The 14019-nt window shown below is 40.7% G+C and overlaps 1 protein-coding gene across 2 annotated transcripts in view; it reads left to right on the top strand.

Annotated features, from left to right (window-relative positions):
• LOC121898483 (calsyntenin-2-like) overlaps nt 1-14019 on the top strand; it is a 206710-nt gene that overhangs the window by 104820 nt on the left and 87871 nt on the right. For both annotated transcript variants that reach the window (XM_042413577.1, XM_042413578.1), the window contains exon 3: nt 2984-3179. In XM_042413577.1, the coding sequence (XP_042269511.1) occupies nt 2984-3179 (196 nt within the window). The remainder of the gene's footprint in view (nt 1-2983; nt 3180-14019) is intronic.

The raw sequence follows: 14019 nt of genomic DNA, 5'->3' as shown, positions 1-14019 counted from the left end.
GTTAGTAGTGGCAGAGAATAAGGTAGAGGAAAGACTGAGACAAATAGAGGATGTCAGAAAAGTCAACTAAGTTAGTACCAAAGTTTCACAGTGCAAGTGTGTGTGTGTCATTATAAATGTGTCAGACATCCCATGTACTACTGAGGATTATTAAAACGATTCATTATGCAAAATAGCCAAAATGTGATGATAACCCAGCAAATAAACTAATAAAGAAATAGCACTGCAGCAGCCATATCCATTAGTTTGCATCCATTAGTTTTAAATGGCCCCCCTTCAAGAAGACAGAGTTCCTTCTGACCATAAATCTACCTCTTAAAAGCCTAATGTGACGCGGAGACACATATTTAGCTAACAGTTTAGCGCAGTAATTAGCGTTTGTGAGCTCTCAGCCTCTGCCAAGTGCCAGCCGCCCAACATCTGTTCCTCTGCTGCCGCCAGGGCCAGTGCTTCCATCCTCATCCCTTCCTCCCTCCGCAAGCCATCTTTGCCTCTCCACGGGTGGCAGAACACTTATCAGGTCTGGAGTGAAGCGATAGGAGGACGTAACGGAAGAAAAAGCCACTGGTCTATCGCCCCTAGCTGTTTGAGTGTTCATTTGAGTTTTAAAAGAGGGAGATCTCTCACCTTGACCCCTCTCCCCGCTCCCCGTCCGCTACAATTAAATCTGGAGGTGCATGTCGGGCCACCCGGTCTCATGGGCGCACGCCATCAGCATATCCTCAGCATATTCGCCCTGATGGGAAGTTTCTGCACTTGCCTTTGTATATTGGATTTATTTGTCGCTCCAGCAGTGATGGATTTTCCATTTGCCTGTTTTGTACAGTGGTGCACTATTGAGAAAAGCTGCACATTGAGACTGTTGCATCCTCTGTCACTCCCTGCCGCACACCGTTTGCTCAATGCCATTTTATGATTCCGCTCTCCTAGCCGTGCCAGGCAAGCCATGCTTCTCCATAGTGTGGAGGCCCATTTAACTCTGATAAGTCATTGTTCAGGAAATACACAATATCCCCGTCCCCCCCTCCCCCTATTCTCTCATTTTCTGTTCTCCCTCCCTCCATCTACTCTTTCTTTATCATTTTGCCTATAGCGCCTCTCTGGGCAAATTGTCATTTCAGAGCCCCTGAACCTAACGGGGGGGGAGGTTGGAGGAAGGGAGGAGGTGAGGTGGAGGGGATTATGACAGAACAGGATGAAAGGGGAGAGAAAGGGGAAGGCGGTAGAAAATAAAGTTGCTCTTATCAGAACTTGCCAGGAGCAATGTGCACACAAAGCTGCTTGGGAATCCAATTTAGTCTTTGCTGTTAGTTTAAGTGATATCAGTGCAATTAGCCGTCACAGGTCAGAGTGTGAGCCCGGCGCGTTAAGTGATTTCCTGAAAATCCTACTAGTGGAAGCATGAGGGGACATTAAGTCTCTAAGAAAAAAGAAAAGAAAAAAAAAAGACAACTTCCCTCACCAACTCCACAAATGGACCACTTCTTTATACAGCCTACTAATAAATGTCAGCCGCCTTTTCGCTCTTTTGTTTTGGTCTTGTCAGCTTCTGGATTTAAATGGATTTTCTTCCTCTATATCTCTCCAGAAGGGTGACTTTGAGCTGTCGTAGTTTGGTTTGAGCCTCATGTAACTCAATTGTCTTGCATGTTTTATTATTTTTTTTCTCTTTTTGTGTGTGTATGTGTGCCACAGCGGATGTCTGCCTGTTGCGGGGCAAACAGCAGCGCAAGTGGGCAGGAATGTCCTTGGGGTTTGTCACAAAAGCAATTAAACAGAAAGTAAGAGGGTGCATGGGTGGGAATGTGAGGCTGATCTGTTTAAAAAGCTCCTGTGAGAGTTCCTGCTGTTGTGTTCTGTCTGTATCTTGGTTTGTTTTCCACATTACATACGTAACTCTGGAGTGGGAACAGGAATCGCCCAAGGTGACTGAAGAGTGGGGAAACTTAGTGAAAAGTCTCCTTATGCTAACTCTGCTCTCCTGCAGCATACATACACTTCTGAACGGACTTAAGCACCATCGCAGAGGTGAAAGACCTCTGCATGGAAACATCTGTAACAGAAGTCATGGAGGAACTTGCTGTTCTCTGGTAATGCAGAAGAGTAACAAGCACAAACGTTTTGGCTAAGACCTCCCTCAGTGTGCAGGCTCAGTGACTGTCACTAGCCGACCTCTTTTAAACAGATAAATAGTTTCTAGGTGCATGTAATCAAAACAAATCATGCAAATCAATCATCATCAATGCAAATTCATGTGATAGAAATCGAACACATAGTGCAGATCACAAGGAAAGCATGTGCCATTACAGTGGCTTAGGAAAATTGGAGAAAAAAGAAAAAAAAAAAAAAAATTAAAATAATAAAGATAAATACATTTCAATTTAAAAAATATATGCAATGCAAATAAAAAATATGCACAACAAATGAAATAAAAGATCTACATTAAATTTAAACAGATTATGGCTCTGAAAAACTCCAACAGCCACCACTTTCTTTTTTCTTTATTTCTCTAAGTTATATCTCTAAGTCAATGCAGTGCCATGTGCAGTTTCAAAGTGTTTGGTTTCTATGACAGTGCTTTATTTGTTCTAATTATGCGCACCTGATAGTACTTAAAAAGAGAGCCAAAACATTTGTGCTAGTTATTCTTCTGCATTTTATTCAAAAAATACAGTAAATATAAACTTGAAAAGATTTTTTTAGTCAGACTGTGAACCAGTTTACCTTCAGTTGGCAGATGCTTTTAGTTTAAAAGCCCTCGAGCAAGGCATATAACCAACAGCTGCTCTGAGTAGAATTCATATAGCACTGTATGAACATGAAGAGCTTACTTTCTACATAAAGGTTCTCTTAAAGATTGCAATTATAGTTTTCTCTCATACACTTACCTAATTACACACACATCATTCACTCTCCACCTGGATTCCACCTGACTGTGATTAACAACGACCTCATCCCTCCTTCCTCTCTCTCTGGTCTCTAGGGGAGATCTGTGCGTTCAACATCCACGGGCTGGAGGCTCCGTTCGAGGCAGTGGTGCTGAACGGTACTTCTGGCGAGGGCCAGCTGAGGGCCCGCGGCCTGGTGGACTGCGAGCTTCAAAAGGAATACACCTTCATCATTCAGGCTCACGACTGCGGTTCTGGCCCCGGGGGCACGGAGGGCAAAAAGTCCCACAAGTGAGTACGATGGACACCAGGGTTCAAAAAGCAGACTGATCACACAGATTCCTTCTGTCATCAATGTGAAAAAGCTGATAAATAACATATACATGCATTTGTGTCTAAGCAAGGAACGGTCCCTGGGCAGAACTGAAGCAGGCTGTGGGTTGCGTCTGAATGAGGACGTCTTAATTGGATGAAAATCACTGAAAACCAAAGACCACCAAAAACAACAGGACAGAAAATGAAATAAACAATAGTTTTCATAATTCATATAAAAATGCTTTTGCTATATTATATAAGACTACAAGTACTTACTGTGTAATTCATCACCAGATAGGCTAAAGTCCAACCAAATTCTCAGCTATGCTAGAGGATGGTGGTGGTTTTAGAAAGCATGTTAGGTTTTTTTCTTTAGAAGTGTCTTGACTGTGGTCATTCAAACTCAAGTCTGCATGTGTGTGAGTGCTGATGAAAGCAGTGACAGAAGGATAGAAAGAAGGCTAGCAGGTAATGGCTGTTTATGGCTTCTCATTCAAGTTCTGCTGTTACGTTTGGTCTTTTTCAACCATTTGTCAACGAACAGCACTGTACGCTCGACTCTGTTTTACAAATCTCAGTGATTTGTAAAGTGGGGACACGACCCTTATTTTCACTCCCATAGTTAGTCATAAATGGATGTAATGAATACTTCTGTCTGCTCCACCAGTCTTTAGATTTGTGAATGAAAAGAGTGGCAAAGAAGTGCAATTTTACTGATTGTGTCACATTAGCAAGGTTCTTCAGAGCAGCCGTCATTATGTGCAAGCATTATGAATAGCTCTCGCTATTAATGGTGCATCGATCATTAACTCATCACATTTACCTTTAAACCATCAGAAGCGATGATATCTTAGTCACCATTATCAAATCAGTCAGCTATTCAAAGTGCCTCACTTTAGAGGATGAAGTTAAAAGAATATTAACACAGGGAAATAAAATGTCTCCAATAAAAAAAAGATAAAATTGTTCACAAATAAATCCAAGTTAGATTCATAAGTGCGCCTTTAATTGTCATTTTAAAAATTGCTGTGTAGATGACAGAAGTTACACAATCAGTCAAATAGTTTCTTATTATTCTTACTTGGACAAGACTAAATTCTTCAATGTTACTCTGATTAATGGTTGTCCAAGTCACCATCTCTCCTGCCAACATGTGACAGTCCATTATTTTTAAAGCCTTCCCTCAAACTTACAGTTTAGTCAAATAACACTCAAATGATGTCTTCAAGTCTTTCTCCTCCTGCCGTTCACATGGCCACAGCTTGGTCCCAGTTTTTCTTTCTAAGATCCATCCGTGCCAGCAGGAATACAGCACAGCACAACATGTACCTCCACAAACACCAGTAGACTACTTTAAAGAGGTCAACTGATAAAAACAATTTGTCACTTGCTGGCTCTCTTGAAAGCAGCTTCAGTCTGAAATTGCTCTCTGTGCAGCCTTTCAGACGACTGCCTCTGTCCGCTGTACACTGCACATCTCCCCCCCGCCATCTTACCGCTCAACCCCCTCACCTCAGCCAACAATGGAACCAAGCACAGAAATCTATCATCTTGTCTAGCTTTTAGACAACACACAAACACACATACACACATACTCTGTACACACTAAACCTGGAATTATAGCAGCAGGGTTTTCAAGCCTCGGTGGAAGTTTTAAATCAGTAGCACGTACCTTGTATTTACTGTATGTTGTTTGCTGTGTTATTTATGTATGTGTGTATGTGTGACTTTGTGTGTGCAAGGGAAAGAGTCTGATGGATTTGTGCTACTGTTTCCATGCTGCTGATCATGTTTTATATCCCTTTTACGCATCCAGGCGTTGGTTATGTCACACTATTACTTTATATCAACATAACTCACTGCCCGCTGTGACGCAAGACCCGGTTTGGTCGGTGCAGACAGATGCTGGAGGATGGAAGTGACTTCAGGGACACTTTAAATGGCCTTTTCCTTCCTCCGGCAGCTCTCAAAGAAAGAGGCTGGCTTTTTGCCGTACCGCTCGACTCGCTCGCGTCGATTTTAGAAAGAAGCTAACGGGGAGGAAGGATCTCTGCCTAAGGCTCTGCTCAAATTACACATGACACGTCAACAGCAGAGAAGGAAAGCAGTCAAGAAAATTAGCAGCTAAAGAGGACAGGAGAGAGGATCAGGAGTGACACGGGATGAGTTTAAACTTCCCTTTATCCTCTATTCTTCTCTGCGCTGCTTACTGCCCTACTTCTCCCTCCTGCTTTTTTTTTTTTTTCCTGGCTGGCTTCACCTTAGCTAGTTCCTGCTGTCTGACTCTGTCTTTCTTTCTTTTAGTGCTCCCATCTCTGTCAGTGACTCCTGTGTTTGAATATTTCATCAGACTGCCTCTTTGCTCACAAATAAATGATCTCTCTGCCCTGGCTGAACAAATCTGTCTCACCGTCTGACTGGAATGCAGTTTTTTTTTTTTTCCCGCTCACAAATGAGATGTTGTTTCTTCTTCAAAATTACATGTCAAACTTTGAATATGTGTCATCGTGCAGAGCCAATAAAAGTGTTCTTGGTGACTTTGTCAGAAATGATCACCACAGCAACAGAAAGCCTTATAAACACTGACGTTAATGACTGCCTTTTCTGTGTCAGAGCTCTGATATAACAGCGTACAGATTTGCCACCTCTGAATCACATTACTTTAATCTGCCCTCCAAGATATTCTACCAGTGGAAGCCATAGTCGCTTGTCAGCAAAGTGCAAAGCTCGAGTGAATTCACCTTAAACTCCTTGAGACTGTTTCTGCTCAGGTCAGCTTTAAATGAAACACAAATTAATCTAAAATATCGTAGAGCTGAACTCCGCCAAACCGTACTGAACTGTGAAGTGTTCTCAGAGCCATAAATGTGATAGATGTCCATTGCGTCTTCCTATTGATGTAACACAATAGTGATTCAGCAAATTGACATTCATGAAAGCTTTTAATTGGCGTCAAGTACTGCCTCTCTCTCCTCAGACAGTGTTTCCCTGTTGAGCTGCGGTGGAAGTATGGTAACAAAAAGAGGAACTTTGGCACTAAAAAGACTGTAACCTTGAAAGATATCTACTTCATTTTATTAATTTGGACGGCTAAAGCATTACATTAGCTTAGGATAAACTTTTAAAACACATTTTTGCACAGAAGGAGGACTGTGGATTTTGCCCCCCATCACTTACATTGTAAGTGCATTATGAAGGGATCCTCTAATGGTCAGTATGAACAAGAGGAATGATTATGGCAAGAACAACCTATGTCAATGTTGATTTGGGCTCCTGACTATTGTTTTTCTAACAATATATTTAGTGGATTTTTTTTATTTTTCCACAAGAACAATAATAATAATAAGACAAACATATAAGCAGTAATAAAACAAACAAACAAAAACAGCTCAGATCAACAAACATATACAGGAGGTTGCAGGAAATACCCTATATTGCAGGTAAGTCACAGGTTACAAGAGTTCAGGTTCTGGAGACTCCTTGTAAAATAATAACAATACTTACCTTTAATACTAATACTACTATTCCAAAGGAAGTAGCTCAAATACAACTTTATACCAGCCCTTAACGGAAGTTATGGTGATATGACATTACTCCACATGGGGAATTGCCATCAAAAAAATAAATAAGATCATGTGAGTACTCACATAACGTTAGTTGTCATAGTCCCAGTCCAATAATCAAACATAACAAAAACAGAAAGCTTTCCAATCTTGGGATTTGTTCTGACCACTGAGAGTTTAACCAAGTGAGTCCACCAAACCTCTGTCTGTATAGTTGACTGACATCCTAATCGTTGCAGGATACATCAGTGCATAGTCAATATTCATTCTCTTTAGTTGGGCTTTCATATCATCAAAGGCCTTGCATTTCTTGACCACTGCTGCTGAGTAATCATCGAAGACAGAAATCCTTGGTCCAGTGTGTGCTGAATGATCCGATTCTGCACTAAGATGACAGGCTGCATTCATAACACGTTGCTTGTCAGTGAAGTTGTGAAACTTCATAATGATCAGTCTGGGGCATTGTTTTGGACTGGGTTTTGGTGCTAGGGAGCGGTGTGAGCAGTCCAACTTGATCCTTCCTGTGTTTGTTGTCATTTTAAGATAGTCAGGTATCCACTTCTCGATAAACTTCACAGGTTCCTTCTGTACCTTCAGGTAGACCAACCAAGCAAATCTGCATCTGTGCCCATGTTTGTCTAAACCATCGATGTGTTCAAACATTCTGCTCGCTTGTGTCTTCAGATTTGTCACTTTAGACTGCCACGATTCTGTCATGGCCTCCACAGTAGCAATTCTACCATCTGCCTCACCAACTGGAATTCCCAGAGCCTGTATTTGGGTTGTTTGATCCCTTTTAGCAGCAAGTATTGTGTCAACTTTTGCATCAATAACATTTGTGATATTATGTGTTATTCTGTCCATTGCCTGAAGAATGTTCAGGTCAGTGCTACTACTACTGCTAGCGTCCTCATTCTGCTCCTCATTTTCATGAGCAGTCCTGGTCGATTTTTTTTTTCATAGTTCTCAGCACGTTATTTTCAAAAAGTAATTGTCAAGATTCATTACAGAGTTACTCCCGCTGTAAGGTATGATACTTTCACCAAGTGAATACATAAAATAATTGGATAAACGGACAAATATCACTGGAGCTCAAAGAAGCATGGTGTTCCCTCTATGACACCATCTTGGCCACCCTTTTGTTTTAAGACAGACTTGAAAAATTGTGAACCTGTACTTTAAAGCATAAGCCAAAAAATTAAAATCATTGAATGCCTGTCCCCGTCTTGATAAAATTTGGTGGGCTATGTAAACACCAAGAACAACAGTGGGAATAAGTCCAGGACTTTATCATTCTATCCCTGACTGAAAGTCTTGTATTTTTTGTTTCAGATATATTAGAATGTTGTCAATAAACCAAACCAAACCAAAAAATAACATATTTGCACAGCAAATGATATTCTAAGAATCTGGTTTTCATCTGGATTTTTGTTGTATTGATTCATTTGAATCAGAGTCGTTCCCTTTTTTATTTTTTGGATAGTAAAAATAATACCAGGACATTTCAAGTTTTCTTAAAGCCCTGATCTAGATTTGATTATTGATTTAGGGCAGTGGTTCCCAACCTGGGGACTGGGAGCCCCTGAAGGGGTCATTAAGGGGTCATCATTTGAGTACCATGATTGAAATCTCAGCTACACGATTTTATGTTATGGCTTTTCTCTATTCTCTTCAGTTGAACTTCTCACAACCAACAGACATGCACCCTGTGATGAGGGGTCACAAGTAGAAATTGCTTTGTATTAAGGGGTCACAAACTAAAAAGGTCAGGAACCGCTGTTTTAGTGTAACATTATTACCAAAGTAAAACTGACATTTGCGGTTGCCCTTCTGAAAATTCGAGTAATCGCAAAACTCACCAGTGTAGCCGGACACATGAGCACCGAGCCTTAGGGATGGGTGCAGTTGAAAAACAACCATATAATCTCACTAATTAGCATCTGAAGACTTGAAGTTCCTCTGTACTGTTTGTATCTCCCCATTCCCCACACCTTGCTCTGTGCAAAGTTCTGCTGTTGCTATGGAGTAATTAGGCATAAGGGACATCTCTCTTCCTTACAAAGCATGTCATATTCATAATCCTTCCCAGGACTCGCACCAAACCGCAACATGTATTTAACACCAGCCCAGGGGTTAACTGCCTAGAGGCTGTCAGGGGGTAAGGCATACACAACAGGGTTAGGTGCCCCCAGGTCGTCTGTGCACAAATGTGAGAAAACGTATGTAGGTAGACAGGCAGGTATATTCTCCTGTCCCTGTACACACACATTCACACACACACACTCGGTGTTTGGCAGCGCAGTAGTTATTAAAGTCACCATTAGTGAATGTTAGAGTCCTGTATGTCCTACCCTCGCCGCCGTTTGGAGAGGCTAATTATCTCACCTAACGGCCATCTGAAGGACAGTCACGCACACACACACACACACAAACATACACACACTCACAATTCCCAAATGCTGAGTCAAATTCATACTGATATACCAACGTATATTTACATATAAATAAGACAAATACCTCAGCTGGGGATAGATAGCCCCATTTTGCAACTCATAACCCCTTGCACACACACACACACACACACACACACACTTAGACAGCCACCCAAACATGCACTCAGCATTAACAAAAAAAAGTCACTTTCCTGTGAGTAAAGAAGTGGGCCAAAAGCTGTGCCTTGTTAGCATTAGCTGTCATGATACATTTCTGCAGACAGAAGACCAGGGGACTCCACAGATCCGGCAGACCTGTCAGTGAGTCGGCGCTTTATTCTACCAAGAATCTTAACTTCATGCTTGTCACACTTGATGCTAATATGAGTGAAACCTCATTCTGTCAAAACCTGTTAGTTGATGTGATTATTATTCCTGAGGAGAAAAAAAAAATACATCTAGGAATATGTTTGTTATCTTCAACTAACATAATGTAATGGGAGAATATAGTCTCCATGTTTCAATTATGAATATGCAGCGCCAGGAACTGCACCATCTGTGCTTGTCTGCATCAGTTACCAGAAAAAAGAAAATGACACCCGTTCCCCATCCCCGATTCAAACCACGATCAAGCGCGTCACCGCGTGTTGGCAGACGCTTTAGAAGTTTGTCAGTAGAGTCGAGAAAATGGACTTCCAGTCACCTAACGGCACACAAATGCTCGTAAAGTTCTGTTCAAGGCAAAATAATCTTTCCTCCGTGTGCTTAAGTGCAGCAGAGATTACAACTTTAATTCCTTCAAATCATCTCATCTATATTTCTCTGTTCTGTGGCATGATAGTCCAAGCCATCCATCAATGATTTGATCCATACTATCTGTAGTGGAGTGAGCAGGATCGGTGCACTATAATCACCTTGTATTGAGATTACACCGGCCCCCGTGGAGTTGTGTGGTAGCGCCTCAGGGCGCGGTTGTCAATGTGGAAGTGGGATTTCCCTGCATATTGATGAGATTACCGTCCTGTGTTGTTGTGTTGCGCATTTGATCCCATTGGTATAGTTCGACTTGTTTATTTCCATTCTAGTCTTACACAAGGAAATTGATGATTCAACCTCTCGGCTAATTCTTGACAAAGATTAATTGAGTCCTTTTCCTTTGTGCTGTGTGTGTGTGTGTGCGTGTGTGTAGGTGTGTGTGTGTGTGTCTGTGAGGCATTCATTAATGAGTATTTGAGTGGCTGCGTGAAGCTGTTGATAAATAATGAGTGTAGATGAATATGTAATAAGCTGGGAACAATACTTACCTGGGATTAACATGCAGCTAGTATCTGATGTCTGTGTCTGTATATGATTTAGCTGGATTGAAATCACACCTGGCACTAAAATACATCTCCGCTGCGCACTGAGGCTTTTCGCTTGCCATGCACTTCATTTCCTCATGCAATATTTACATGCTTGAAAAGTGACAGCAAACATCTTCTCAGTCCTTTCTCAGAGATTTCGTTGGTAATGTTTTGTAAGGTGTTGTGAGGTTCCTCTCTGTAAACAACGTTTTGACATGAATGGATAGGAAAATCACTGCATCAACATGATGTTTTGTGGAAGTGCTACATGCAGGAATTTAACAACAATAAAACATCATTATATCATGATTAAATTTTGACAAATTAAAAAAAAAAACTCAGATACTGGAGGATGACTGACACTTTCAGACAAACTGAACTGTATTTGGTATAGAAGTGAAGTGTATAGAACTGCAGCTAACGGTGTCAACCAGAGTTGAACCTGTGACAGCTGTCATATATGAACGTGGGTTGAATGCGTGCCAGGTGCTATATTTGCAGAGACGCTACGGTGATCCTTTTTCAGAATCTTTTGGATGGTTTAACATAATAACTGTTTTTAACTTAAAGTAGCACACAGCTTGATGCCAGCGCCACTGTTTCATGTTAGCACTCCCAAATCACATACACTCTATCAGCCATTAAAGAGTATTAAAGTCCTTCCCGCTGCAGAAACACATAGGTGGTTATTTAATACAGCATGATTTGACATTGAGGAGAACTTTGTAAATGTTTCTCAAAGTTCAGAATATAAAAATATATGTATTTTTTTCTCAAGGAGTCATCTGTGCCAGCACTGTGTGCTGTTATGTACTGTGTAAGTAAAGGATAGAATTATTTTTGTAAATACAGTGACAAGCTTTTTGACTTACCAGTCATACCAGTCATAGTCTTATTCATTTCCACTCATTATACCCATGTGTTCAATTGATTTTTAGAGTTATGTACCAGTGTTGATGCTTGCATCTCTGTTAGATGGTTATGTGTAGATTGTTATGCATCTTGGTTGCATTTAAACCCGTTTTACATCACTCTTTTGACCACAGTGGGATCCCTGAACACAGTCCAGACTTCAGATTTGATTTCCTCATTCGCTGGGGTGATGTAGTTTGTTTAACCTTTGACTTTGTTTCCACATAGCCATCCCTGTGGCTCTGTTTAGTAGTGTTGTGATCATTCTGGCACCCATAGGGTCACTTAATCCCCCACTGTCTTTCTGTCATTCTGAGTCATTGTGGACCCCCTGCTTATGAGCTGAGGCCTGTCACAGGGAAGGATGGCAGCCATGGGCTCAGCTTGGCAATGTTCCAGCAACACGAAACACACACACGTACACACACACACCCTACAGACGGTGGCGTCTGCTTTAGCCAGATGTGAGCCATCGGCAGAGTGACTCACACTCACAATGAGACGTATTCACAATCATTGCATTTAGTTGTATATCATTCATCTGTGTGCATGAATATGTAACCGCACGCAAACACACACACACATGCACACATAGCAGTCCCTCCAAAACAAGCCCCAGAGGAGTGGAACATATGTTTGCCCCCTCCCCACTGGGGAGTGTGGAGAAGCAGGGGGGTAATGTTTATGGGAGAGCCTCATTAATATGACAAAACAAGGCTGGCTGAGGGATTTAGTGTGCACACTGGTGCTGCCATCATCTGTCAGTGCTTCTTATCACAATCCTCCACTGCTGTTAGCATCACTGTTAACCTCCCACCAATCCTTAAGAAGCCCAGTACATTTATCACATCTGGGTGTTGATTTGTGCATTTTGTACCTGTGTCCAGTAGTTAAATGTTCTAATTCTTTACTTCAGTAAAAGTAGCACTGTCACAATATAAACATTAGTCCTGCATTCAAAACTTAACTTATGGAAAAGTACATAAATTGTCTATTTTTAGCAAAATGTACTTACAAATTGTACAAAATGTACTTCAAAATGTATTTTGAATACTTTCAATATATTAGATGATTTTGATCTTAGCATCTTGCACAGTACAATACAAAATGTCAGTTTAACCCTCATCCAGCTGTCTTCATTCAATATATTGATGAAATATTCACAAATACATACAAAAATTAAAGAAACCAATTACATTTAATGATACACATAATAAAGAAAGAAAATAAAAATGAATAAAGGGGGAAGTTGGGTGGTTATGTGTGCATAAAGGGACAGATTAGTTTGTACATATGTGTCTGATAAGGAAAGGAGGCTATTAGAAAATATGTGTAGTTTTAAGAGTAACAGGTCTATCACATAAATTTGGGTTTTTAGAGTCTTAGTGTTATTTGTTCCATGTCATATAGTTCCTGTATGTTTTTATAAGACAGGTTCACAGTATTTCAAGTCTGTCTTTAAACAACAGTCAGGAGCCCATTTGAACATTGAAACAGGTTTTTCTTGCTGTAATTATTCGTGCTGTCCAACCGGCTTTTAGAAGATCTCCTCCAAATGTGCTTATAATGTAAGTGATGAGGGACAGAACCCACAGTCCTTGTTTTGAGCAAAAATGTATTTAAAAGTTTATCTAAAGCTAATATGAGGCTTCAGTCGCCTGAGTTAATCAAATAAAGTGGATATCTTCCACAGTTAGTTAGTTAGTAAGTTGTTAGTATGAAATTCCTTCTTTTTGTCTCCCCAGACAGTGTTTTCCTGTTTAGCTGCAGTGGAAGGATACTAACAAGGGGGGTGATGGAAGAGAGACTTTGGCACTAAAAAGACTGTAATGTTGAAAGATATCTACTTGGTTTGAATAATTTGGACGGCTGAAGCTTCATATTAGCTTCAGATAAACATTTAAATATATTTTTGCACGGAGCAAGGCTTGTGGATTTAGCTCCCCATCACTTACATTGTAAGTGCATTATAAAGGGATCTTTTAATGGTCAGTATGAACAGGAGAAATAATAAAGGCACGCAGAACCTGCTTCAATGTTAATCTGGGTGCATGACTATTGTTTTAAGATGGACTTGAAAAATTGTGAACCTGTCCTTTAATACACACATGGTGTCAGGTTTCAGTTGCCAAATTGCAGCTTATTTTAACTACTTTATATTGACTGTTGGGTCGTCTAATCTATAATAATACAATATATTTTTACGTTAAATGTTTTAATGTAAAATCTTAATCTACAAAGTAACTGATAACAGCTGTCAGATAAATGCAGTGGATTAAAAAAAGTACAATCACTATGTAAAATGTTGAGTAAAAGTATAAAGTAAAAAAATACTTTAAAGTACAGAGTTCACTTGAACACACTTGTTGAATAAATGTACTTAGCTCTTTCTCACACAGGCTCCGCCCCCTAGAGGACTCTCTGGGTAATACTCTCCTCCAATCACACGCACACAATCGCCCACTGAAATTTGCATGTACGTAGCCGGCCAATCAGGACGCGCCTACTGATTAGCCTCTGGAGCGCTCCTCTCTGAAGGCGTTGTCATTCAAGACAGGCTTGCTGC

The sequence above is a fragment of the Thunnus maccoyii genome, chromosome 6 (genome assembly GCF_910596095.1).
Source record: "Thunnus maccoyii chromosome 6, fThuMac1.1, whole genome shotgun sequence".
Classification (NCBI taxonomy): domain Eukaryota; kingdom Metazoa; phylum Chordata; class Actinopteri; order Scombriformes; family Scombridae; genus Thunnus; species Thunnus maccoyii.
Note: the sequence above shows the minus strand (reverse complement) of the source record. Positions and strands in the feature narration are given on the sequence as shown.